Source organism: Heliangelus exortis, chromosome 8 (assembly GCF_036169615.1).
Source record: "Heliangelus exortis chromosome 8, bHelExo1.hap1, whole genome shotgun sequence".
Taxonomy (NCBI): domain Eukaryota; kingdom Metazoa; phylum Chordata; class Aves; order Apodiformes; family Trochilidae; genus Heliangelus; species Heliangelus exortis.
Genome location: NC_092429.1, coordinates 11,282,165 through 11,309,249, shown reverse-complemented (window position 1 = coordinate 11,309,249; position 27,085 = coordinate 11,282,165). Strand labels below are relative to the sequence as shown.

The 27,085-nt window shown below is 52.4% G+C and overlaps 2 protein-coding genes across 7 annotated transcripts in view; one reads left to right on the top strand and one right to left on the bottom strand.

The window, feature by feature from the left end:
- SZT2 (SZT2 subunit of KICSTOR complex) overlaps positions 1-24,307 on the top strand; it is a 56,786-nt gene extending 32,479 nt beyond the window's left edge. Inside the window, exons 40-72 of one of the 5 annotated variants that reach the window (XM_071750429.1) lie at positions 206-344; positions 576-693; positions 935-1,064; positions 1,179-1,331; positions 1,445-1,547; positions 1,939-2,056; positions 2,262-2,373; positions 2,826-2,944; positions 3,328-3,492; positions 4,104-4,188; positions 7,585-7,773; positions 7,889-8,086; positions 8,424-8,593; positions 8,777-8,943; positions 9,377-9,474; positions 9,937-10,069; positions 10,184-10,311; positions 10,627-10,757; positions 11,252-11,434; positions 11,879-12,149; positions 12,363-12,442; positions 12,771-12,896; positions 14,654-14,859; positions 14,985-15,075; positions 15,519-15,599; positions 16,013-16,087; positions 18,362-18,575; positions 18,835-19,018; positions 19,329-19,451; positions 19,689-20,190; positions 20,504-20,620; positions 20,979-21,047; positions 23,597-24,307. In XM_071750429.1, coding sequence (XP_071606530.1) covers positions 206-344; positions 576-693; positions 935-1,064; positions 1,179-1,331; positions 1,445-1,547; positions 1,939-2,056; positions 2,262-2,373; positions 2,826-2,944; positions 3,328-3,492; positions 4,104-4,188; positions 7,585-7,773; positions 7,889-8,086; positions 8,424-8,593; positions 8,777-8,943; positions 9,377-9,474; positions 9,937-10,069; positions 10,184-10,311; positions 10,627-10,757; positions 11,252-11,434; positions 11,879-12,149; positions 12,363-12,442; positions 12,771-12,896; positions 14,654-14,859; positions 14,985-15,075; positions 15,519-15,599; positions 16,013-16,087; positions 18,362-18,575; positions 18,835-19,018; positions 19,329-19,451; positions 19,689-20,190; positions 20,504-20,620; positions 20,979-21,047; positions 23,597-23,740 — 4,922 coding nt within the window. In that variant the 3' untranslated portion in view covers positions 23,741-24,307. The other 4 variants (XM_071750425.1, XM_071750426.1, XM_071750427.1 and 1 more) reach the window with 4 other exon arrangements.
- The window catches only part of HYI (hydroxypyruvate isomerase (putative)), a 199,374-nt gene that overhangs the window by 171,465 nt on the left and 824 nt on the right, over positions 1-27,085 (bottom strand). The window contains exons 3-8 of one of the 2 annotated variants that reach the window (XM_071750431.1): positions 26,282-26,396; positions 26,059-26,137; positions 25,818-25,867; positions 25,556-25,625; positions 25,229-25,363; positions 24,940-25,025 (exon numbers count right to left, since the gene is read on the bottom strand). In XM_071750431.1, coding sequence (XP_071606532.1) covers positions 24,940-25,025; positions 25,229-25,363; positions 25,556-25,625; positions 25,818-25,867; positions 26,059-26,137; positions 26,282-26,396 — 535 coding nt within the window. Of the gene's footprint in view, positions 1-24,885; positions 25,026-25,228; positions 25,364-25,555; positions 25,626-25,817; positions 25,868-26,058; positions 26,138-26,281; positions 26,397-27,085 lie in introns of those variants that run through there. The other variant, XM_071750430.1, reaches the window with a different exon arrangement.

The window sequence follows — 27,085 nt, the reverse complement described above, 5'->3', positions numbered from 1 at the left end:
ACAGTGTGTGGGCAGATGCTGGCAGTTACATCTGGGGACACGAGGGTCACAAGAGATGCTGGGTGCATGGGGAACTGTGAGCCTGGGATGGGATGAGCACTGAGGACAGGGCTGGTGAATGGCTCTGCTCTCCTAGAGCCTGCTGTGCAAGGGGAGAAGGCTGGCTTGCCAGACAGCCTGGAACTGAAACAAGGATACATTGCAGGTTATGATGGGGGAAGCAGTGACTCGGAGTATGAGGAGGCATTAATGAGCGACCAGGAGCCCAGGTGTCCCCTCATGCCAGATTTCTGGCTCATAATAAAAATCCATCAGGACCGAGTGGAGGTCTATTACCACACACGGTAAGGGGGATCCCACTGTCTTTCCATGGTTTCTTTGTACGAGGACCTTATTGCCACTCCCTGATCTCCAGAGAGGATCTCCTTCCTGTTGTGGGGATCTGCAGGACTAGACTGGTCTTCTATAAGGGGAAAGCAGCCACCCTTCCCCACTGTTTTCCTGCTCCTGGCACAGAGGGACAGGCACTGTTCAGGTGCTCTGCTGACTCCTCTCTCCTCTTCCCTGTAAAGCAGCCTGAGTGTGGAGAAGGCAGCATCAGCAGAGACAGAAGAGGAGCAGCCAGGGGAGTGCCAGAGTCTCAACCAGGTGGTGGTGAAGAAGATCAGTGAAATCTGCAGGGTTGTCAATCAGGTAACAAATCTAGAGGGCAGGGGCAGAGCTGCAAGTCATGAGTTGCTTGGATAAAAAGGGACCTTTGGACATTGTCTGGTCTGGGCCTAGCTTAGAGGAGGCCTGGGGAGCCAGCTCAGCTGGAAGAGTCTCAGCTTGGGGGTCAAAGGAAAAGGGACTCGGTCTGGCCCCAAGCCCTCCTCCATGCTGTCTTCTGTGGGTTGTGCAAGCAGTGGAACCAATCTTTTCTCATCCTTTGCAGCGCTTGTTGCTGCAGGACCTGCATGATAGCCACATATGCAACTCATTACTAGTGGCAGAAAGTGAAGAGGACATCTGGAAGAGTGAAACTCCCTATACTTCATACAGGCAGCGTGTCATGCCCACAGATGGTATGAATATGCCCTTGGCCATGCCTCAGCGGCAGTGCCTCCACATGCCCATGGGTGACTAGAAAGATGGTGACTCCACACTGTGGCCTCAGCTGTGTCCTATGTTCATTGCAGATTACTCTGTAGAGGAGAGCTACCAGCCCCGGGACTACCTGGCTGCCACCATGCAGTTCATGCCAGGACACTTTGCTTGTGATGTTGTCTGGAGCACACTCATCCACGTGCACTCACGCCTCAAGATGGGCCCCAACATGGGGGTCTCACGAGGTGTGTACAGCCCAGGTTTCCCCTCGTTTTGCATGCCATGAGTCTGGCTTCTGGCTGGATTGTCACGCCAGAGGAGGGTGTGGGGGGTAGCTAACATCCCACATTGCCCACAGCTATCCAGGCACTTCGCTCGGTGCTCAACGCCTTCTCTGTGGTGAACAGGAAGAATATGTTTGTCTACCAGGAACGTGCCACTAAATCTGTTTTCTACCTCCGGTAAGAAGCCAACTTGACATGTTGGCCTGACCCTGCCCTGCTACATGTGTTACACCAGACCAAGAGGTCCTTGCAGCAGAAAATGCCTGCCGAGCTTCAGGGACTGCTGTGACCCAAGCAAGCAGCAAGTATCTGATTTCTGATGAGTTGGAATCTCATCATTGGAATTCCAAGCCAGACCTCTCAGATTCTCCCCACGCTAAACCTTTACATGGGAGGGAAAAGGATGACTTTTTTTAGGAGGAACCAGAGAGCCATTTTTCTACAGTATTGTAAGGACTAGTCCCCAGAAAGTGCATAGGAGGGAGCAAGAAAGATGTGGATCTTCTGTGGAGCTCTGATGCTGTTGTCCTGGGGAATGGAGGCTGACATGTCTTTCTCCTGTATTCAGGCTGACTGAAACCACCTACAGTGGGAAGGTGTGGGAAGCAGAGAGTGTCCTTAGTCCAGTGTCTCGCTCTCTGGCACTGACCCGCAGCCAGGAGCCCATTTACACTGAGGATCTAATGGTGAGTCTGCTGCTCTCTGTTAGTGGATGTTGGTGCTCTTGCTCATTGGAGATAAGAAAACTCAATAGTTCCAGCAACGTGGACTTTGTGTAGGATGAGTTCAGCAGTGAGTGGGTTCTGCCTGACTTTGCTGACAGCCCAAGACAGTGATGGAGCCCAAATTCATATGGAAACTGTTTCCATATGGCTGTTTTTCCTTCTCCAGGGTTCTCGTTCCTCTCTGGACACAGCTTCCTGCCGTAGTGTGGACTCTACTCGCCCTGTGGGACAGGTAGACAGGCACATCCAGCTGATGGTCCATGGTGTTGCTCCAGCAGGTAAGTGTTAGAGTACCTGGGAGCAGATGGGCTGTGCTGATGCAAAGCAGAGGAATAGAGCTCCAGTGCATGCCCTCTTTGATAGAAGGGTACAGAAAGTATCTCCCTCCCAAGCAAGCTGCTTTTCCTTAGCCCAGAGGGGATCTCCATTCTGTGTGGATGAGAATGTAAGGAAAGGATCCATGGCCCACCATGAAAACTGCTGCAGACCAGGTGGCTTATGCCAGCTTTCCCTGTGCAGGTGTACATTTGTAGTTGCCTGTTGTAGTAGCAACCTTTTGTGGTCATGAACAGATAGAAATAGATGCCTGAAGAAATTAATGATGGGGAAAGGTATGTTCCCTGTGGGAAGTGACTGAGGGTGGTACATCCTGAACAGGCAAGGGAGGGGTGGCTGTGGCCACTTACTGAACGGAGTGGAAAAGCTGCCTGCATCTCTGCTTGCCTCTTAGGGCCTGAGATCACAGATGAGCTGGTGAAAGTGCTGCGCAGACGCCTGGATGAGGCCACCCTGGATATCATCACAGTGATGCTGGTGCGGAACTGCAAGCTGACCCCAGCTGATGTGGAGGTACCTCACTGGATATCTCCTCTGCTCATCTTGGAGACCATAACATTTTTTGACCTGTCTCAGCCTCTCCTGCCCCAGGGCAGTTTGCTGCATTCCATTCCCTGCTCCAGTGCTTTCTCAGGCTAGCGTTCACTGAGGTATAAACCGTGTGGGTTCCAGGCTAGGTGGGAGATGCCCTTTGATGGGATTTTCAGCATGGCAGTGCCTCCCTGTGACTACCCCTGGAACATCTGCCCATGTCTGTCTCAGGGTGCTGTCTGTGGATCTGAGTTGTGCCCCCCATACTCTCTCTTCATGCAGCCAGCTGGCATAATTTGGATTGGTATCAGAGCCCCAGGGCATCCTGCTGGTCTCAGCTAAGTTTTAAAACCTTCTCTGTACAGTTTATCCAGCCCCCTGGGACACCACCCACAGAGGTCCTGCAGTTCACACTTCCACCCTCTGCCATGCCTTGGCTGCATGCCGTGGCCTACTACCTGCGCCAGAACCTGCTCATCTTCCTGCACACCCCAAAGTACACAGACAGCAACGTGGAGCACCACTTCAAGGTGAGGAGGGGTGTGCATTGGGGCAGCAGTCTGCCCAGCTTCTACCTGCTGCTGGGGGCATTTGTTGGGACAACTCAGTCATTATGTTCTCAGCTCTGCCATGTAGTGTCAGAGAGGAACTGACACTGAATACTGAAGCCTGGAGGAGTTTCACAGGACTATGAGCTGTTCCTCTTTGGCCTGGTATAAGTTTGGTCAGGCCTTGCTTTGATATAAGTAGTCGCTTGCTGTGCAAAAAGCAGCAGCTACGAAGTTCATGCCCACAGTCTTCTCCCAGGAGCATGGGAGAAGACACCTGTGCAAAGCTGAATTTGAGTCCTTGCATGGCCCCCTCAGATATAAGGACTGAAGTGTTTCATTAATGAAAGTTCATCAGCTACCTGTAGCAAGGATAGAAGGTGAGGCCAGATGTGTAGCGCCGTATAACATTGTACAGAGCTGTAGGAGGGTCCTTCTGCCCAAAAGTGGCCAAGGCTATGCTGACAAATGTTTAAGTAGGTCTGGATTGCTTGCTAGAGGTCTAGTAATGAGCTCTGCACATGCATGGGCCTCTGCTGCCAGTTAAGGCAAATTCTTTAGTCTCTGTCACTGTATTTCCTTGCTCTCCTTAGCATTACTTCAACCACAGTGGGAGCGTCCCTGACCAAGATCTCTATCTGTACAACAAGCCAGGCGGCCAAGGCACTGGTGGCAAAGGTACCATGCACAACTCCTTTCTGATCAGGGTATGGGGCTGTGTGTTGGGGAGCTGTTTCTCATGTTGGAGCACTGAGTGACTGAGGTGGGTGGTGTCAGGGCAGCGTGTTCCTCAAATGGCTGGGAGGTGGGCAGGAACTGCATGCCCTTGCATGTGTTGGGGAGCAAACCAAGGCCTCCCACAGAGCAATTTGCTAAGCTTGTCCTGTTCCTGTAGGAAGCAGCTCTAGGTTTCAGTAGCTGTGGGGACAAGATGCAGCAAGACCTCAATAGGTGCGGGGCACAGAGTCTCAATGGGGCTGGAGAAGGGAGCACAGACAATTATTGCTGGAGCCTTTGCCACAAAGGGGTAGCTGAATGAATGCTGCGTGGAACTGAGCATTGGCTGCGGGTGCAATATTCTTGCTTTTTTCTCTGGACTGCTGGATAAGGGATTGGATAGGGCTCATCCTGTAGCAGGCTTTTTTGTTGTGTTTTGTCTGGGCCATGTGGTCTGTTACCTGGCCATTGCATCTCGTGCCCCTCATGCACCCTCTGGATGTTCTTCTGTTATGTAGGTACCATGTCGGACCTTGTGCAGCACCTCTTTCCACTCTCCCACTTCCAAGGTAGCACATGTGGCTCCGAGTATTACTCCAGTTCCCTTTCCTGTGCAGCTTCCTGGCCCCTCTGGTCCCTGCTGCTCTTGTTTTCCTTGTGTTGTGGCTTCAGCTTTGACTCCTCTATGTGTCTGTCTGTGTGTGTCCATTTGGCTAATCCTTCTCTTTTTTCCTAGTTAGATAAATGAACAAACAGAACCTGCTGCCCTGAGATGGCAGCTGTGCATTCCCCAGCTGCTGAGGGTCTGTGTGCTGCCCTGTTGGCTTGCAAGCAGTGAACCCTAAAACTCTTTTGCCCTTTTCCCCCACAGCTCCCAACAGATATTTTCTCCCTCAGGATGACTCGTCATGATGCTTCAGATGTGGTTTTGTGCTCCAGGGTGTAGCATCATCACTGTCTCTGGCTGTGTCCTGGGGTGGGGGTTCCCTTGCACACCAAGGGGCTACACTGCCCAGGCACCACTAGATGTTTACTTGGTATTTCAGTGAGCCTGAGTCAGAGGCTCAGTGTCCCTCACATATGGGAGGTAACAGCTCCCTAGCACCCCACCTCTCCGTGGGATGAGATGGATGAGTATGCAGCCAAACTTCATTGCATTGGGCAGTAAGGTCCTTGGCAGCTCTTGCTAACATACATCTTCCCATAGCCTCAGAGCTCAGCTCTTGAGTTGCTTACCTGTCTCTTACCTGTGATTTAATGGTTGCGTTGCAGCTTCTCTGTGCTCCTGTAATAAGACTGGAAGCTTTGTTCCCTGTGGTGGGAAGTCTTGCCTTTCTGCTTCTGGGGCAGGAGCAGCAATCATCCCTGCCCCAGAGGGACTGAGCCAGCTGAAGGGTGTGCAGTGCTTGGCACTTTCTTGGCAAACCAGCCAAGAACTCAGGGAACACATGCAAATGAGAAGTCTGCTCCCTCAGCTGCTGACCTGGCCTGCTTGATAGCACTGCTGTGGATGCTCCCTCTCTAGAGCATGTGTCCCAGAATGAGGAGGATGTGAGACATTGTTCTTGCTTATTCTCATGTCCTCACCTGAGATGGACAGAAGCAGAATGGACCTACAGGAATGGATGTGATAGGGAAACCTGCCAGAGAGGGGAAGGCTGAAGGGGCTCAGTGTGAGAGTCTGTCTGGGATTAGGGAAGTATCCATATCTTAGTCTACAGTGACCTGCATGAACATCGTTCTGGTGACCCCATGGCTGACTGTCAAGCCAGACAGATGTCGAATTTGTGCCTTTCACTGGTTAGAGAGAGAAAGTCTGCTTGGGAGAACCTGTACACACTGTCACGTGGGGCAGATTTGCTGTTCTGGGTGAAGTCCTAGTCCCCAATACTTTTGATGTTTAGGAAACTGTGAACTCTGTTAATTGGTGGATAAAGGGTTGTTCCTGTGCCTGTCTGGGGAAGAGACATGTCAAAGCTGCAGAGCACATCTGGGATAAGGCAGCTCCTGCACTTTTCTTCAAGTGAAGGAGTGTTCATAGGTGTAGAGTTTCCTTTCCTCAGTGTGGGAAGCAAGTGAGCTGCCCACCTCTCTCTTTTGGGAGTGTGTCTATCCCAGTGCCCTCCCCCTTGCATCTGGCATCTCTTGGAGGAAAGGCTGCTGCAAAGCTTATCCTGCATTAGGAATGATGGAGATCAGGTGTTTGTGCTGCTGCTCAGATCTGGGCACAGCCTGCTGGAGCTGGATTTGTCTCAGCCCAGGGAGGGCACCCATCCTCCACACAAGGAGGGTCCAGTTGGGTCCAGTTTGATTGCTCTGTGGCAGTGGAGTCTGGTGTCACTCCCATCCTTTCTGGGATGGGGAAGGACAGAATATGGGCCAAGCAATGCTGTGGAGCTGAAGTGGTTTGCATCTGGGTACATCACCCTTTGCCAGCTTTGTCATCCTGACTGCTGGCTTAGTCAGGAGACTTTTAAAGGGGATGGGAGCATCTAGAGTAACAGCATGGGGTTTGGATCTCATGACTCCATCCCTGCTGTTGCCTCCCTGGTCCCTTGGCCAGCAAGTTGGCCATGGGGAATGATCTTCTGTTCTGCTCCAGTCTGTATCAGGGCTTCTCCCTCTGTGTGATCCAGGCCTTGCAGTGTGTGGGATGTGGAGCAGGCACCATGCTCTGCTCTGAACTCTCCTGTCAACTGTGTGTCAGGTTCAGTGCAGGGAGGCTACAGGAAGGGCCTAAACTTTACTCTGCAGCAACTCCAGGCTAATACTATGTGTCATCCTGCTTGAGATAGGAGTATATGGAGAAGACCTCAGGATCAGACACTGTACAGTGGGAAGGAGGCCATGAACGTAATCTGCAAAGAGCTGTCATTAATACAGCCTTCCTCTGCAGGGACTCAAGGCCCTTCATAGCCTGGAGAGGGCTGCTGAAGAGTTTCTGGGCACTGTACTTTGTCCCTTAAGAGGACAGGGATGGTGAGCCCCGTCCTGGCTCTCTTTGCATAAAGGCCCTCCTGGGGCACATGGAGGTAGTTCCCCCTTGAATATGGGGCTGGACAACCCAGGAAACTCCTGCAGGATAAGACAAAAGCTTCTGTGATGCTGCAGGAGAGAGATTCTTGGGGTGATGGGGACAACTTGTGCCAAACACCACTCAGCTTACCCTGGTCCCCACGGGTGCACCTAGCTCCCCTGGCTGTGTCCCCTCCTCTGGGCCCTGCCTGTCCCATGGCACTGTGCAACCCACGTGATGACACGATGGTCCCAGGTGTGGGGTGGCATGCAGTGGGCAGGGCTGGTAGGAGTGCACCCAGTGCTGGGCTGATGGAAGCTGTCTCGGACTCTCCCCCGCAGGAATCGCATGCATTGCACTGACATTTGTGGATGAGCATGGCAGCCCCACCTCACTGGCCCATGGGGAGAAGCCTGACCCTCTGAAGCTGCCTCCCTCCTCTCCTGTCGTGGGCCTGCTGCAGGACACCGACTTCGAAAGCCTCACTGCGGTCGGCAGGCACCAGCCAGGGGATGGCACCCCGCATTCAGGTAGGGGGTGGTCACAAGCTGCCAATTCCCTGCTGTCTCTGCATCTCCTGGGTCACCTAGGAGGACCACCGAGTGTGAGGCTGCAGAGCCATGCAGGATTGCCCTCTTCCTGCAGAGCCCTGCGTGCTGGTGCGCCTGGATATCTGGGAGAAGGGCAACATCAGCCTGATGCAGCTGTCGGAGAAGCTGCGTGGGGCCCTGCGCCACGCTCTCTGCGATGCTGTCATGGAGTTCCTTGTGTTGCCAGCCCCGCTCTGTGTGGAATCTTCTTGCCCCCTGAGTGCCACCGACCTGGAGGACCTGAGCTCTGCAGGTGAGAGCCCAGCCAGGATGGCAATCCTGAGCTCACAATCAGCCTCGCTTCTGCTGCCTGGCCTGCAGGAAATGGCTGTGCTGGGGCAACCAGGGCTGAGGGGCTGGGATGGAGGGAGCTGCAAGCTGCACTGTGTGATGTATCAGGGAAGAAGCATGATAGAAGTGAGGGTTGGAAGAGATATTACAGGTCTGTCTGCTCCGTGAGACTGAATCTACTTTGCTGGGTGTTGCTGAAGGTTATCTCCAGCCATGTTCTGACCAGCCACAGTGGGATACACAGGCACAGTGTCACAGTGGAAGGCTCTGTAGAGTCTGATTTGCATTTGTCTCCACAGGAGGCCTAAGGAGGACCATGTCTGAGACCAAGGGCTTGGCCCTCACCACTGGTGGGACTGGCAGGAGCTGTCCTCCACCCTTGCACTTCGCTTCTGCCCCTTCATCCAGTTCTGGGGAGCCAGTGACACCCACAAGCAAGCTGGGACGCCGCAGCTTCTGGGACATGCTGGTAATCCTGAGGGACCAGTGGGGAGCAGTGCCTGTAGGTCCTCATGGTATGTCTCACCAGAAGGAACAGAGAGGAGGAATCTGGCTGGGATCAGGAGACCATAGCTGATCATAGGGAATTTGAGATCAGGGCACTGTCTGGGCTGTGCATGTGCACAGCCATAACTCACCCCCTTCTCCCTAGAGCAAGACAGAGTCCTCAGAGCTGGGTAGCCCCAAGACTACTGATGACATTGTGCTGGAGAGACCAGAAGAGGCTCGCACAAGGCGGCGGCACAAGACTGAGAGTCTCAAGCAGCATCTGAGCCAGGATCGGGCCGCAGCCACAGCTGAACTGGAACAGGCACAGAGGTAAGCACAACCTCTGCAGGCCAGGCAGCTGGGGTGTTGTTCCCATCTGCTGCACAGCACTCTGCAGCCTGATGTCCTGCTGGCTCTGTCTGCATCTTAACCCTCTGGACCACATCCCCTTTCCTTGCAGTTTCTCCCTTACACAGCCAATTAGGGGAGCTGCTTTCCACATAGAAAGCCTCCATCCTTATTGCTGGGAGCACTGGTGGTTCTCCCTGTCAGAGATCCCTTCCCTGCATTGCGGGGCCCTGTGCAACACCTGAGACCCCTGTGGTGACGATTCAGAGGGACCAAGCTCAAGGGCTGTAAAAACCACAAAAGGGAGCCTTTCAGGCTCAACTCTGAAGCTGGGTGGGGAGACACCATTGCACCATTGTGCCTTCACTGCTATTGACTTTGATCCAGTATAACTGCTTCCCTTTCCTCTTTCCAGGCGCAGAGCCTGTCAGTTGGAAGAAGGAGATGTAGGTACCATGCACCCACTCTTCAGTCAAACCTGCCTGCAGTGGATGGCATTCATGAACCATCTGGGTATGTATCTTGGGTCCAAACTCCTCCAGGTGGGCTGAGGATGGACCCTCCCTGGAGCTGAGCACAAGTCCTTATATGGCACGAGGCCATCCGCCTTCAGCCCTTTCTTATCTCTACCTAGTTATACACCCTATCTCTCTTCAGACCTCTCCAGAGCCCTATTGGTTTCAGGGCCAGCATCAGCATTACATAGCTGTGGCAAGAATAAAGAGGGGGAATAAAGTGCCAGGCTCGAGGCATGCAGGGAGTTTAGTCCAGGTCCCACTTCAGAGGAGAGCCTTCATCTTCTTCGTCCTTGTTTGCCAGCTCTGCCTGCCTCAGTCCTTGGCAAGGCAGGAACATGGCCTGCTCTGGGCAGCAGGCCTGGAGCAGGGTTCCCTTAGCCCTCTCCACTGGCCAGGCAGGCAGTGCTTGGCTCTGGGGCAGCTTGGCACCTTGTCCTACAGTACTTCTTCCATACAGGATGCCCATCAGTGCAGCAATGCTCAGCAGAGATTGTGTCCCGTTTCCTCCTGTCCTCCATCCTGGTGGAAGTGGTGAGCCTGGTCACTGCCCTCGCAAGTGACACCACTGTCAAGGTGTTCGAGCAGATCTGGTGAGTTCTGCAGTTCGTAGCGAGCTGTTTTACACCAGCAAACACCAGTCAGCTGTGCCAGTGCCTCCTCCCATGGCTCTATTTGTCAGCCACTTCTGGTGCTCTTCCTTGCAGCTACCATGGGGGCACTGCCTTCCTGCCCTACAAGCCTGGCCAGAGCACCAGCCCCCGCCCTGCAGCCATCAGACACTTCATCCTGCTGGGACGCAACTTCCAGCAGTGGCGTTGCAGCACAGAACAGGGTGAGTGGCTGTCCAGGCTACACAGAACTCTGTGCTGGGGGCTCTAGGGATATGAGATGGGTGAGCGGAGTTCCTCTCTTTGCTGTGCTTTGCTGTTCTTTGCGACAGACTGCTTGTGCCCAGAGGTGGGCAGTGGGTTGTCTGTTTTCAGCTCCTGACACCTTATTCTCAGATTTGCTTGATGCAAATTTGCTCTGCTGATTTCTAGACAAGCTGAACAGTCCTGTGGCACAACATCCTGTCAGGCCACCTTAATTGCATGTGGGATGCAAGAGTGGGATGAACTGGTCTGAGGGTAATAACTCTGCCTTCCAGTTCACAAAGGCCTCCAGCGCTTTGAGGCTATGGAATTCAGCTCAGCAGAGAGAGGGTCTGACCCAAGCCTTGTTGGACGAGACCTGGCACCTCGACAAAGGTTCTTCTTCATAGAGATTATCGACAAAAAGGTAGGGGATGATGCCTGTTGTCTCCTGATAGCCAAGCTGTCCCCAAATGTCCCAAGGCTAGAAATAGGAGAGGAAGAGTGCTGCTGCAGGCCAACTGCCTTCCCTAGGAAGGAACCCTCCAAACAAACTGGGCAGAACATCTCTGCTCATGCTACAAGCAGAGCTGCCGGTTCCCTGCAGCACTGTGGGGATCACTAGAGGGCAGCAACCCTCGATGTGTTTCACTTCAGCTGCTCCACTGTGGACTACAAAGAGTACCGTTTCTTCCCCACAACAAGGTCCACATCAAGCTGGGCTCTTGTGCTGCCAGTGCAAGTACCACCACTGCTCCTGTAGCTGTTAACAGGGGGCTGTAAATGAGCTCTTGCCACTCTCCATGTCCCAGCTTTGCCATTTGAAACTGTGGAGCTGCAGCAAGTACCAACCAGAGCAGCCCATGTGGGCCCTCTCTGAGAAGGTTTTTCAGCCTTCCTTCCCCTCCTCTCTTTCTCCAGCTGACTCTCTACACCTACAACTGGTCACCAGACCTGGGGGCCAACCTGAACTGCTCACTTATTCGCCTGCTGCAGTGGCAAAATGCCCGTTCTCACATTGTGCACTGCCTGATCAGCCAGAAGCTGGGTCTCTTCCACCACTACTGCTTCATGGACACACCATGGCATGAGGATAGCAAGCAGGTAGGGCACCTGGCTGGGCAGGGCAGTTCTTTCCTCTTCAGAAAGAACCTTGGCAGCTCAATGGTCTGATGAAGACATTTCTGTGCTTTTGTGTGCCAGTTGGCAAGGCATCCCCAGGTGCTCATGTGTCTGACTGTGGTAGTGTCCAGCCAGTCTGTTGCTGTCTGCTCTTTGAGACAGCCAGAAGAGGAATGGGAAGCAGGTTCTGCTGTTGGCAGCACTTACCTGTGGCTAGATTATTTAGGGTGGAGGAGGCTGGGGAATAGACTGCCCACTGCACATTAGGGCCGTGCTGGGTCAAGGCCTGTTCTCCTCAGTACTGGTGGTGGAGAAGGCTAACAGATATGTCTACAGACGGCCAAAATCAGGTTTACTTTGTTCTTGTGGGTCTTTTCTCCAAGGCTGGCAGTAAGGAGGCTTTCATGGCTGTGTCTGCTTGCTTAGGAGCCAAATCCTTTCCTGAACTCCACTTTGGAGATTGATGCACTGATCCGAAGCTCCAGCCCCCCACCTAGCAAGGAGCAAGGCCGCCTGAGCAGCTCTGCCCGTAATCTGCCATCCTTGCACTTCCACCCCGACGTGGTGCCCTTTGATGAAGCTCTGAGGGACATCACCACCATCAAGCGCATACCCCGTCCACCTGATTTGGGACCTTTTGACCCCGTGTCTTGGCATGGGGCCCAGTTCCTGGAAATCAAGAGCATGGAGAGGAAAGGTAAGGCAATGGGCTTGATGTCATGGGAGGCTACCTGAAGAAGGAGCTCAGAAAGAACAGAACAAGAGTTCTGGCAGGGGTGACAGCTTTGAGCTCCTCATGGGAGGGCATTGTGAGGGGATGGGTTATGGCCTGAATAAGGTGGGAGTGAAGGGGAGCAGCAGTACTTGGGGCTGCAGTGTGATACTCTTGTGGCTGCTCTCTTTCCTCCAGAACTGGAGAAGCAGATGAAGATTGAGAACCTCTTTGTTACCTGGCAGCAGAGATCAGCACAGTCCAACATGCCCATCAGTGTGAGTACATCCCAGCTTTTCTTAAAGCACACTGAGTGCACCATTTTGCCTGTGGCAAAGGGGAGCACTGGAACTCAGAGCAGGGTGTATGCTGGGGATGCTGTTTGGGCATGGAGCAGTATTCTCTGCTTGAACTTCTGGGGTTGCTGGACTCTAGCACCAGCCTTGGGAATGGAGCCTCACTGCCCAGCACTGGAAAAGCTGTAAAGCTGTGGGCTTCCCTTTAGAGTTTGATCCCCACCTGAGCAACAGCACAGTGTTTTAGCAGCTTGTTCCCAGGCTTGATGAGGGATGTGTGTTGTAACTGTGTTCCTCTTGTGCTGTGCAGCTGGCAGACCTGGAGACCCTGAAGCAGTCCTCACGCCTGGTTCATTACTGTGCTACCCCCTTGCTCTTTGACCCGGCATTCCGGCAGCAGATTCAGACTGACCAGCAGTGCAAGGTAGAGGGGAAGGTGAGTGTCAGCAACCACCAATGGGGTTGGGCTTCATGCACTTGGGCAAAGAATGGCTTTGCAATATTTTCCCAAGACAGGGCTGCTCTAAGCTCACCGCTGCATTACAGGATGCCTTTGCATCCTATTAAGATGGAGACTGAGAAAATCCTTGAATCCTCAGAGCCTTTCTTTTGCAGCCACACCATCCCTGGGGAAGACTGACTTATGTTTTCTACCCAGGGAATTCAGGGCTGAGTCTAGCAAAGCCATCAGAAAGTGTTGCCTGGTACTGGTCTGTTGAAAAAGCAAAACCTGACTTTATGCATTCAGCAGCCAGACCTGGTAAACCTTGCCTGAACCCAGCAAATAGCTGGAACAATTGGAAGTAAACCAGCTGAATCCTGAACAGGTTGCAAGCTGACAGGCTCTAACCGGTGAAGATCCTTCACCAGCTATTCATGGTCTACATGTGTGTCAGCAGGGAAGAACAGGTTGTTGGAATTTATCTAAATGTCGAAAGGATTCTGACAGGGTCTTTAAACCGAGGTTGCTACAGAAATGGAGCACTCACAAGAGAAAGGAAAAGTATCATCACAGAATGAGAACTCCACTTTGTTTTTGGAACAGAGTAAAAGGAAAATTGGTTATTCAATTTAAGGAACCTGGCAGCAGCGGTTTCATGGCTGTGTATTGGGTTCTATATCTCCAGATCATTCATTGTAGTATATAGGAGATGCCAATCATTGCAGTGCTGTGTACCTGTTCAGATTGGTCAGAGCAGAAAAAAAAAAACTACAAGGAAAGCAAGAGAAACCTGAGTAGCCTGTGAAATGGGAGGTACTGTGGGAGCTGGGACCTGGTTCCCAGTAAAACAGAGCACAATGTGAAAAGAAATTTGAACTGCTCCTGTACTGTGTACTAGCTGCCTGTACAGCAGACAGCTCAGTGGATTTCTTCAGTTCATGGACAGTTGTATGTAAAAGGCAAACTGTTTAGAGTACATCAGGAAAGGGTGTTAGTATTTTGGGTAACATTCCAGTATATTTCTAAAATATTAGTGTATTAATGTCTTCATCTGGACTGTAAGTGTGAGACCAAGCATGTTGTGGCAAAGGCAGTGAACTAGAGAAGATTAGAGAGTAGCTGGAGAGGTAAAAAGAGGTAAAATCTCTTTACCCCAGGTAAAGAGAGTACTCCTGGGACAGGTGAATGAAAGGGCAGATAGAAACATGTAAAAGAGCCAAAGGCTTGACGGAGGGAAATCAAGAAAGGAAACCTCAGTCTCTCAGCACAAAGACAAGGAGTATTCGGGACGCTAAAAAGAGAACTAAAAATGACTAAAGAGAAACACTATTCCTACTCAGTGCTACTGAACTATTAGTAAATCCTGAGAAGTCAGCAAGATCCATAAGGGGATTGGACTCTTACAATAGCAGTAGGAGCTGAAGCTCTTTAGAGCCTTGTGTAAACTAGTAGTGAGCCACTAAAACTTTGTAGAAGTTTTTGTGCTCTGGGGGTGGAGTTGTGAATTACTCACTTCTGCCAGAACACCTTTTCCTGAAGTCTGTTGAAGTATTGTTAGGTCAGTCCATGGCTGGGTAAAATTTGGATCTTGTGTTTTGGCACATGCACTAGGACAGTGTTTGAGGAATCTGCTGTTAGTGCTGTCTGTCAGAGGAACATCTGCCCTTCATCCAACCAGACCAGCTGGTGGTGTTCCAGTGAGTGTCACCTGCTGGGGACAGGTCTCCTTAGGAAGTCGTTTTCTGTTCCAGAAACGCCACCGCTCAAATGACTCCACAGCTTCAGGGAGGGACCGCAGCCACAGCTGTGACTCGACAGAAGCTCTGCCTTGCAAGGTGAAGGAGGAGCCCTGGCTGCAGGAGATGTGCAATGCCTTCTTGCAGCAGTACATCCAGTATTTGCAGAGCATGGGCTTCATTCTGGTCCAGGTGCGGCCACCTTCACCCACCACTCGCAGGTCAGTGATGTTCTGGGAACCTTGTTGTTGGAGAAAGGCTGACACACTGAGCTGTGCCCTGGTTTGACACAACAGGAGATGTTGGCTCTTCTGCTCAAGGCTGTCTCTGCTGTCATTTCCAGCAGCACGAGCCGGATCCGAGCTCTAGCAGCAATGGGTGTGGAGGGAAGAGGGTCCTTTTCCTACACAAAGCCAAAAGCAGAGGGGAGTCCAAAGGTGAGTACATGTCTTGTTAGAGGGGTGAAACTGGGATGGAAGTCAGGGTGTGGAGTGGGGCAGTTCCCCTGGTTGGCTTTACAATCAGTTTCAGACAGAAAGGATATGAGAGGGCAGAGAAAGCACCAAAGCAAAAATGCCAGCATCATCCCTCAGCTCACAGTGTTCACAAACTCTAAAGGCACCCTCTCCTGAGTAAGCAGCAGGTGAAAGGAGCAATGTACTTGCTCTGTTCCCTTGAAGACTGTTTATTAGGTTTGTTAAAATTCTTTTCATAGTCAGTTCTGGCATGTCTGCTCTCCTCCCTCCAGTGAGAGTGCTCAGTCGATGTGGCTCCTTTCTTTCCACCTCTGCCACAGAGCCTTATGGCAGCCTCACACTCTGGTGTGTGGTCTGCTCTCCTGTGCCACAGAGCCTCTCCAGCTTTTTCCTTCTCTTCACAGAGCACAAGCCCTGCTGTTGCCACCTATCATCTACAGAGAGCTCTTCCAGGTGGGATTGTGCTTATGGAGTTGGCTTTCCAGGTAAGGAAGAACAGCAAAAGAAATATGATCTGTGGGAATTTGGGGACAGTCTTCAGAGATGACAAAGTGGGTGATGAGGAGAAGTGCAGCAGGGATAGATAATTTTTTCTATCTTTTCTGGCTTCTTTCATGGTCATGCAGGACTGTGAATCATCTAAGGATGGTTCTGCAGGGCTCAGAACAGTAAGAGCTGCCTGGAGGCAGGCTAAGAAAAGATGCAAGGGCTCAGCACCAGGTAGGGTGCTCAGTTCTTAGCCACATGTTGGCTGGGCCAGCTTGGTTCAGACAGGAGGGGAAACAAAACATGGAACAAGAGTGTATGAGGTTCTGCCCAGAGAGTGAAGCATGGGGGATGTTCTCCTTCCCTGGAGAGGCTCAAGGCCTGTGCTGTGCTCATGTGCTCTCTCCTCCAGGGCTATTACTTCTGTGTGAAGCAGTACGCACTGGAGTGCTCCCGGATCCCCATGGGCCAGTCTGTGAACTCCCAGGTAATGGCTTTGCAGGCACAGCTGGTGCTCCTCAGAGCCAGGGGCCACTTCAGGAGAGGCAGCAGTCTCTGGGACAGAGTTGGAATTTCAGGTGCAGCAGGTTCTGAAGAGTCCTCGAAAAACAGTACCACACAGAGCCTTTTGCAGCCATGTACACTCCACAGCCAGCTGCTTGAGCAGATCTGCAGTGCTGTGAAAGGGGTTGGAAGGTTTGGCAAGAAGATGATTTGCCCTAGCTTGGGGAGCAAGATAGAGCAGTCTGGGGAGAAACAGGAGCTATTCTGGAAAAGATGACTGCTCCACAGAAAGTCAGTGCATGGAAAGCTCTCTTCTTCCCTTGGAACAGAAGGGAATCGGAATGGGAACAGAGATCTGCAAACATGGATGGCTGCCCTTTGCTGGAGGAGATTGCTTTCTGCACCATGAGCCCTAGCTCTTGTTGACTCTGTGTCTTGCTTTACAGCACCATAGGGTTGCCTTCTCCCTTCTCTCTCTGTGTGTCAGGGTAACTCCTGCCTGTCTGCAGGGCACTGGGGTGGCTGTCTAAAGGCTGACCATCCCCAACCTGTCTGAGGCAGCAGATATCCTGACCAAACTGTCCTTTACAAGGTGGTTCTATAGCCAGGCTGTGTCTTACATATGCTAGGAGTGGCTATCCTGAACTTTGAGCCTGACAGGGCCTTGCCTGAGGGTTTTCTGAGCCTTTCCTGAGAAGCTTGCATGTGCACAGGGCAGGGTAACCAGGCTGCTGCTGACATTGCAGGGAACATCCAGGCTCTGGCTGACTTGGGAAAAGACTTTGCCTAGTTTTGTAGTGGGAGCAGGGAGCTAGAGACTTGGGGCTTGCTGCAGGAGCCAGGCCAGTCTTCCCACATGCTTGAACTAGTCTGGTGTTCCTCCAGGTGGGGCAGTTGGGCTCCTCTGCCTCTTCTCTTCCTTTGTCCCACCCTGGGCCTGTACAGGACAGGCTGGATGCAGGAACAGGGCTGGGCAGTCAGTGCCTTGTCCCTTTTCCCACTGGCTGTGCATCTCTCTCCATCAGGGCACTCTTACAGCCAGAGCTGCATGGGACCCAGCTCCATCTCTGAGTCAGTGGTATGTCCTTTCCTGCTGCCACGCTGGGCATGGCAGGACCTGCCAGGATAGGGCTGAACCTCCCACTGCCTGATCTTCCACCCCTCCAGTTCCAGCACTCAGTAGTGGAGCTGCCTCTTGCCTCCTGTCCCAGTGCCTTCCATAGCTGCACATGCCACAGTGGGCAGCCCAGCCTGGGAGGAGGATGGGGTGGACCCTGGGTGCTGGCCTGGGGGCAGCATGTTGTGTTTCTTGCCCTTCACCTGGCAGAGCTATGGGCTCTCTCCGGGCCAGTCCTGGCTGTGCAGGTTGCTCTCTGGCTTATGGCAGCTGCAATGTAGGTGGTGCAACCTGTTCTTGTGCCAGTGCCTCCTGCCTGCTGGTTTTCCCTGCTAGCCCTTCCTTAAACCAAGGGATTAAGATGTGAGTCAACGGCCCAAAGGGGTCACAGAGCTGAAAGACACAAAAACTGGGCTTCTTACATGAGGGCAATGCTGAGGCCTTCACCAATGCTGTCCCCAGGCACAGTAGCTGCAGTTGTGCTGATGGCATGGTCAAGTGTGTGTGTAAGTGTGTGTGTGTGTGTGTGTGTGTGTCTGTCTGTCTGTCTGTCTGTCTGTGTATTGGAGGGACCCTCCCTTTGCGCACAGCTGTGACACACCAGCCACCACTGGATTTAGCTTCCCAGCAGCCAGCCTTGGTCCTTGTTAGTTACCGAACATGGGGCTATAGCAGCTCTGCTGTTGCCCATCTCTGAATGCAGCTTCTCCCCACAGGCCTCTGTGCTGCCTCCTGCTCTCAAGAAACATTCAGGGAGTCAGTCTTTGTCTGTAGATCCAGAACTTGCTGGGGTTTTGCTGGTTTCACAGGACACTGGTGTATCCTGTACCCCCTTGGGGACTAGGCAGTGCAGAGCAGCACTGAGCTGAAAAGAGGCTGTCTCCATCACAGCCACGTAGCTGTCAGCTCAAGGGCAGCATGAACCTCATCCCAAAAGGCGTGTTCTGATCAGCCCCTTGGACCCAGCCCTGCAGGTCTGCTCTTTGCACTCTGCACACTGCTTCTTGGCTGGATCCTGCTCTAGTGTTGGGGCAGGGGTGTCTGCACAGGCTCTACCATGCATTGCTGTCGGCAGGACCTTGCAAGAGGGTATGGTGTGCCTGGCTAACATTCCCGCCTTAACTCCCTGTCCTTCTGCAGCTCTCTATGCTCTTCACAGAGGAGTGTGACAAGGTGCGGGACCTCATGCACGTGCATTCATTCAGCTATGACTTCCACTTGCGTATAGTCCACCAGTATCTGCTGGGTTCCCACATGACCCTCCGCCAGGGCTACCATCTCACCAGCTTCCTGGAGGATTTCATTGCCCACCACACTGACATCCCCAAATTTGGCCGCAACCATGTTTTCCAAGGTGAGTATCTCAACATGTGATCAGCTGGGGGCTGATCACCAGCCTGAACTAAAGGTTCCCAAGTGCTTTACAAATAAACTTAACTCTGGGAGTATCCAGGGAGATGATGGGGAGAGGGTGACATAGGGGCCCACCACCACCTTGCTGCTGTTGTGGAAAGGGACGAGGGTTGGTCTACAGCTCTGCCCCCAGAATAGTTTGCTGGACACCAAGTAAGAGACACCAAGCAACTCCTGTAATAGCATGTGTTCTCCACTAGGTATGTTGGCCCTGCCCACCAACATGATCACTGCACACCAGCTGTACAACTACATTGCTGACCATGCCAACACCTACCACATGAAACCCTTGCGCATGGCCCGGCCGGCTACAGGCAGTGACAACAAGAAGGGGACACCAGGCACAGAGCAGAATGAATATGCACTGGTCTCTATTTGGAACAGGTGAGTGCATCTGCTGCAAATTCCTGGAGCTACTGGAGATTTGTGGGCACACCCTAATCCTGGGGACATTGCCCCAAGATGCCAGCAAACCTGACTGTTCTACGTGGTGCCAGGCAGTAGTTCTGCCCAGTTTTTCTGAGATGGCCAACAGGGGTGCTGAGGAAGTATGCCCATGCATTTTATGTTTCTTGTAGCACTTATGAGGAGTCCTGCTGTGTTGAATTCCTCGTCCCCAGTGGCTTTTTTCTGACTAAGAGTTCTGGGCCAACAAAGTGAGATCCCCTTCATACTGATGTCCTTTTGCTCCCAGCTCGGGTTCCTACAAGGACTCTGAAGGTCTGCGTCACCACGATGACTTCGATGTGTCCCTCCTGGTGTGTCACAGTGCAGCACCATTTGAGGAGCAGAGTGAGGCTGAGAGACGCATGCTCCGGTGAGCACTGGGGGCTCAAGAGAGAGGACACCAAAGCTTTCTGGCTGGGGAGGAGGGCTCTGGGAGAGGACTGGCTCTGGAACATCACAGCCCAGTTTGGTGCTGTCTGGAGAGGGTCCTTGCAGAGAACTGGGTAGTGTGGTATCTGTCCTTATCTGGGCAGAGAGGCACCTTTCCTGGAAGGGACAGAGAGGCCCATGGCTCTTCCCCAGGTCACAAGTGTCTCCTTGCTCTCAGCTTGCGTTTCTACGTCATCATGACCAGCCAGCGGGAGCTCTTCCCCCGCCTCACAGCTGACATGCGGCGTTTCAAGAAGCTGCCACGCTTGCAGCGGGAAGTGCTGGAGCCTGTGGTGGGCCGAGCAGCATGGGAGGCAGCAGAGCCAGAGACAAGCCTGGGGCAGCAGCAGCCGGCAGAGCGGGAGCTGTGGCAGGACATGGAGGACAGCAGCGAGTTCTACGCAGGGGGCACGCAAGTCAAACTGGGGCCTGGGCTCTTCTACACCTCGCCACTCTTCCCTTTGCTGGCCTCTGAGGTGGCCTCAGCCCAGAAGCAGCTCAGCAGCATGGTGCAGCTGGCCAAGTGCCACTGCCGCAGGGACAACCTCTGGAAGCGCCTTTTCCTCTTGGAGCCTCTGGCTTCTGACAAGCTGAAGCTGGGCAAGCTCTCGCTGGTAGAGCTTGAGGAACTGCTTGATGCTGTGCATGGGAAATCCATTGCTGATGTCGACCCTCAGCTGGTGAGCAGCAGGGAGAGAATGATGGTTCACAGCAGCTGCTGTCTTGCTCTGGGGAGGGAATGGGTGAAGGGCCTGCAGGGCACATCTCTCCCTGCTCAGTGAGAAGATAGATGCAGGAGCATAGCTCCTAGCTGGCTGGGGAAGAGGGAGGCTACATGTACCCTTCTGTGGAGAGTGGGTAGCTCTGGGCCAGCATGCCTCAGTGGACTGTAATGAATGCATCAGATTTTGGGTCTGAGGGCTATTGTAGCATTATGGCTGTTGGTGCCATGGCTAGAGGAAAGCTTAAATCAGCCATTTTCTATGTCTGTAGGGATGCTTCCTCACCATGACAGTCTCCTGGTACCAGAGCCTCATCAAAGTGCTGTTGAGCCGCTTTCCCCAGAGCTGTCGGCACTTCCAAAATGCTGAAACTGGTACCCAGTATCTGGTAAGACACAGCCCATCACCTTCCTGTAGCCTCTCTCCCAGCCTTTGTCTGCTGCAGCTTCTTGCAGTATGAGCCTGGCACGTGCTGTCAGGACAGTGTGGCCACTGTCATGATGTTGCTCTCCCTCTGCTGCTGATGCAGCATGTGGTTCAGCAGTGTCCATCTGTCTGTCCCCAGGCAGGCAGGACACCATGCTCACAGCCTCAGGGCTTGTATAGCCCCATGGTTTGGCAGTGTCACCTGTGAGCCAGGCATGCTTGAACCTTTAGAGCTCTATCATGCCCCTTGTCCTGCACACCAGCATGTCCCTGGGTTTGTACTGTCTCCTTTGCAGCATGTGCTGTGGCTCTCTTGACAGGTTGTGCTCAACCAGAAGTTCACGGATTGCTTCGTTCTTGTGTTTCTGGATTCCCATTCAGGAAAGACGGTAAGAGCTTGGGAACATCAGGGAAGCTGTACTGGCTCAGCCCAGAAGTCTGTCTGGATTCATCCAGCAGTTGTCAAAGGGCAGTTGCCCCTGGAGAGAATAAGAGCAAGGCAAGAAGCTCGTTAACACCTTTCCCAATTACTGTCCCAGCACCTGACAAATAGTGGCCCTAGCCTGTCCTGAGCTAGAGGTGGCCTTTGGATTTATTTAATAGCCCTCTGCAGCTTTATTTCCTTTGGTTAATTTGTGGCATCTGATTTCCTCTGACTTGCTGCTTGGTGATGCAGCAATCTAGGTGAATAATAAAATCTAGGTGAAGAGCTACCTTCCTTGGCTTGAACCTCCTGATTTTTTTCAGATCTTTGTTCTTTTATTAGAAAACAGTGAGCAGATCCTCTTTTCCTTCATAGGGTTGATTTTGGATAATGCTCTCAGCTGTCTCTCTGTCCAGTCCTTCCACACTCAATCCAAAGCGAGGGCACACTGGGTCTGGCTGGGAGGGGTCACCAGTGCTGCTCCTACCTGAGCAGAAGGGAATGGGACCTGCACTCTGCAGGTCCCAGCAAAACTGCATGGGTCTTGGCCTTCCAGACTTGAGGGTAAAAATACTTTGTTTTCAGCTGTGCTACCAGGCAGAGTGCAGGATGGGCACGGGGAATGCAGCTCCATGTGAGAGCAGTGGATTTACAAGATGCTTCAGTCCACAGTGAGGCTTTTGCAGAGACTGCAGCGTAACTGATCCCTTTGTAAATAAATCACATTCTATCTAAAAAGCCAGGCAGGAGAAATGGTGCTGGCTGAAAGGCTGCTCAGTGCCTCTTGCCACTTGAAGGTGAAGAGCCCTTCCCATTTTTTGCTGGCGCTTTTGTCGTGGCCAGTTCTATTCTCTTCATGCCAGTGGCAGCTCAGAGCTGAAACTGCTTCTCACTGAGCAGGTACCAGCTTCCTTCCTGACACCCCAGATCCACCTCCCCATCTGAAGGTGGAATTTTTGCTATCTCCATATTCCTTTGTTAAGCAAGCCAAGTTCTAAAGCCAGCCTTTGGTTCTCCAATGGCCTCACTGTCCTTCAGAGCCTTTCAGGGCTCAGGTCAGCCTTTGTAAATACAGGTGCCTGGGACTGCACCTAGTGTTCCTGAGGAGTCTCAGTAGAGCCTTCTGCAATTGCAGTAAGGCTTTTGTGTCCCTGCCTGGTGCTTTTGGTATATACTAGGGTAGTACTTGCTTGTTCATGGTTATGTCTCACAGGTCATAGTATCACCTTGTGGACATTGAGGCATTGATATTGATATTGATATACACAAACTCTCCGTCACCTCTCTCAATGACTCCTAACAAATCCATTGTGTTCCTCACCTTGTATTTTGTGCTAAACATTCAGCCCATTCCTGTGGCCTCTCAAAATCTCTAGTGCTTTTTTTTTTTTTTTCCTGCATTATCCCAATCCCCTCTTTTATTGGCACCTCAAATTTTATCAGCACACTCGTCATCTTTGCACCAACCTCATTAAAGCATTAGGCAACATGAGTCCCAAAACCTATCCTGGAAGAACTCTATTTGTAACTTCTTCCCCTTTCAGCGCTACCATCTTCACTTTTTTTAAATTTTTTTGTGTTAATTCCTATCTTTTCAGCTTACCTAAATTTCCCATGTGGCACTACATCAAACGCTTCCTGAAGCTCAGATAAGATATACCATGATTCTTTTGTCTAGAAATATTACCTTATCAAAGAGAACTCTTAGCATTAGCACATCACTTTGGTAACACAGAGCTGTATTTTCCTCCTGGTTCTTTTCTCCAGGACTGCTCTAAAGTCTTGCATACTGACAGAGTTACGCTCAGAAATCACTTTCTCTTCGCTTCTCTCTTGAGTGATAGTGGTACATTTGCTGTTTTGCAGTTGCTGCACAAGTTTGTTAGGGGACCCTGGCTACTAGATGTGCTGCATTTCGGGTCTGGAGAACATCCAGTCCCTGTGTCTTGCCTCCATGATGCTGATCTCTGTGCTCTGAGTTGTTCACATTTTTCTTCTGTTTCAGTTCCTGCAACCTTCTCTTCTGAACTCCGTTCTCTACTCCCCTCTGCCTTACCCTGCCTTGTCAGTATAGTCACTAATAAGAATGGAGCAGTCAGCATTTATTTTTAGGATTGCAGTTATTATGTTTAATCTCCTCCCATTCCCTGTTTGTTGCACTCCCACTCCTTACCTTAGAAGAAATTTCCTTCTAATTTCCCTGGAAGTCCTACTGCCTCCACAGTAGGATCTCCTCCTCTCCTGAGGCTGCTGCTGGGGTTGGTATAACTGCAGATGCATGGGGGCTGGGACAGAGGCAGTGAGAGTGTTGCACCTGATTTCCACCAGGAAAACTGTGAGGAGGCTCAAACATACTCTGTCACAGGAGGAGGCACTGGCTTAGTGTAGATGGCATTTTGGGATTTCTCCCAGTATCTGCCTGACAGAGCCAAGCAAGTGCCCCCACATCTAGCCTAGAGACTGCACAGTGCTTGTCTGAATCCTGTCCTCTGACCTGCTCCTTTTTCTCAGCAGAGCCTCACCGTGGTTTTCCGGGAGCCGTTCCCAGTGCAGCCCCAGAACAGTGAGAGCCCTCTGCCACAGCTTGTGTCCACGTACCACCACCTGGAGTCAGTTATCAACACTGCCTGCTTCAACCTCTGGACAGGCCTGCTCTAGCACTGGCACCCACGTCCTGGGGCAATGCACGTACCAGAGCTCTTGGCGTGGCTGTGCCATGGGTGATGGTGGGGAAGCACAGGCCTCTGAGGGGGACCTGTGCTCTGGCACTGCAGGAAGCACTGCTAGTGGTATGGATGTGAACCAAACTGAGGAGCCTGGGGATGTGCACCTCCATCGTTGCTTCCTGGCTGGTATGGCCCTCGGTGCGCTGGTTTTGGTGGGTTTGATACTGAATGACCTTGAACCAAACCACAATGGCCGGAGCTTGGCTGCTGTGGCTTGGCTGAAGCAGATCCGCTCTCAGGGACATGGCTTTGGCATCTGCAGGTGAGTTGTGCCTGTTGGGAAGGCGTGGAGGAGCACACACAGCACGTCTTCTGCACAGGGCTGCACTGCACAGTGCTCTGGCTTTAGGCAGAAAGACTCCTGGACTACAGGGGCAGTGACACTTCTGGACTTTGCTTTCATCAGGAGAGCACCAAATGGAACAGGAAGGATGAACTGGACTAGGGGAAGGTTTTAAGGAGATGTACATTAAAGCCATTGATGAATCTGTGAAATAAACTGAACTAGATCCCAAATCATGTGCTGCAGGCTAGGATGTGGATAGCCTCCTGTATGGATGGCTGGGTTTGCACTGGAACCTCATACTTGCTCTGGAGCAGGAGCAGCAGGACAGGTGGTTCATGGTCAGGCATTCCCCAGCCCTTTATCTTAGCTTGGGCAGCCTGAAAGGGAGCTGCTTGCTTCACTTTCTATCTGCTGCAGGGTCAGTGCTGGGCATTAAGAGCCACCTTAAGAACTGCAGAACTTGGAAGCCCACAGCCCTTTTCCCACAATTCCAAGCACCAGAGGGAGCTGAACTGGGAAAACTTGCACCCTTCCCAAGGAGGGACTGCTTCCCTCATCAGAGGGGACTGGAAACCTCTCCCTGGAGATTCCTGCACACTGGAGGTAAAGGTGCTCCTGTGTACCTCAAGTCACTTACAGTGGTGCCCAGGCCATCCCCAGATATGACACACTGCACATGGTGCTTGAGTAGATGAGGGTCCAACAGCCTGAGCAGGCCCAGCAGGGCTTAGGCGGTAGCAGGATATAGGTGCTCCTAACTTTGCCACACAACATATACGAGACAGACATGCTTCTCTGTGAAACCACTACTTTTGACTTTTATTCTAGTGTTTTCCTTGGGTTTGCTCTGCTGCCTTGCTGGTCCCACCATCCTGCAGGCCTCTGCTCTCCCAGTATGAGCGCAGCCATCCCAGACCTTCCAAGGTACCTCCTGCAGTGAAACACAAGATCTCTTGCTGGCACAGCCAGGCAAGCTGGAGCTGCTCTTCTGGGCAGGGCTTTCATCCCGAGGCAGGGACCCTGATGCCCATTGCCTGCCACCCCCAAGGACATGCTGCTTTTGCACTATCCCCAGCCAACTGGTCCATGCTGGGACATGCCAGTGGGGCTCAGACCACCAGCAGCCCCACTCACCTTTTGGAGCATACTCGCAGCCCACATAGCCAGTGTAGCCAAGGGATTCCAGAAGCTCGAAGATGTAGGGGAAGTTCAACTCCCCATGGCTGTCAGGTTCATGTCGCCCTGGCACCTGTGCAATCTGGATATGACCTAAGGAGAAATGGGAGATGCTCTGCCCTGGGCAGCCCTGCCTGCAGCCTTCTCTAGGCATGGGTTAAGGTGACCCAAGAACCCACCCTTGTCCCCAGCCAGCAACAGAAAAGCACATGGCACTAGGGCTCCATCTCAAAGCCAGTCCTGCACTATGGACACAGAGGAGCTGGTCTGGGTGCAGGGCATTACCAATGAGTGGGAAGTATGTCTCCAGGTTGCGTGACAAATTCCCATCCATGATCTGGCAGTGAAAGAGGTCCTGTGGGGAACAGAGGAGATGGTGCAGCTTTTCAAGCAGTGAGCAGTTGAGAAGGGCTCTGCTGCAGTCCTTGTCCTTCCCCCACATCTCCAGAGGAGGGTAAAAAACCCAGAGCCCATGGGACTCCCCTCTGGGCTTGTGCAAGGTTCCCTGGTGGAGGGTGGACCCTGGAGATTGTCAGTGCTGACTCACCAGCTGCAGCTTCAGGTTGGGCCATCCCACCTTCTCCAGGATGGCAGCAGCTATGGGTGCAAGAAATGAGAGGCCATCAACCCCAGTCTGGAACCTTCATGGTAAAGCCCCAAGATTCTTATTTATCAGCTATGCTCCCGCTCCCTTTGCATCTCCCTGCAGGTAAGGCAACCTTCTCCCTTTCAGGCTTTGGGGATCCTTCTCCCTTGAAGGGGTCTTTGGGGAGAGATGTCTGCTTTACCTTGGTGTGGGGTGTTCAGAAAGTAGCGGGGGTCAGTGATGCGGTTGTTAATAGGCTCCAAAAGTCCGATCATATCTTCCTGTAACAGTAATGTCACCCTGCAGAGCATCCTGTCACTTCTGCAGCAGAGAGCACTTTCTCCCTGTGCCAGGCTGGTGGGAGGTTCTCCATCCTCAGTACCCTAAGAGCTGCACTCCTGGAGCAGGACCTGTACCCCACTTACCTGAGCAAGGAGATCAGCAGCATATCTGAGATTCTCAATGAAGGTGGCTTCCATCTCACCTGCCACTGCTGCCCGGTCTGTGCCCACAGGAACCCGCCCAGCCATCAGGTGGATCCTAGAGAGACAGCCATGAGTAACAGGCAGCAGCTCCATTCTTCAAGCAGCTGGTCAGATCTATTACATCTTCTGCCAATGGAAAACAGGGTACGCAGAGCAATCTCCCATGCAGGAGGTGTAACAAGTGCCAGCGAGCTGCAGGGACACAAACCTGCACTGTCCCACCTCACTATGCAGGGGTACATCTTTAAACCTTTTGTCTGTGAAATCCCCAACCTTGGTTCTTTCCTCTTTGGCAGCTGCCTCCAGCTCTTTCCCCCAAGGCTGGAGCTTCCTTGGGGTCTTGCTCCTGGGGCTGCCCTGAGGGCCAGCACCAGCAGCCCTGCTGCCTCTGACAGGGGCAGGTTGGGTGCTTTGTCACATCACTTGCTGGCTTAGAGCAGGCAGAGTCCAGTGGTGGGCTACACCAGGCTGCAGCCAGGTGAGACCAAGCCTCTTCAGCAAGTGTTGGGGGAGGGTATACAGTGGAAACCAAAACCTTTTCCATCTGCCTGGTACTAGAGAGAGCAAATGAGTCTGGGCACCTGGCAGCCTCGGCCCATGCCCTCTGCAGAACTTTGGACTACAGTTCTAAGGGCTAAACTAATCCAAAGTAAATGGGACAAAAGAGCCATGTTGGTTTTCTTAAGGGGGTTGTGCCAAGCTAATTGCATCTCTTACAGCATGTGCTGTGCTGTGATCAGGGTG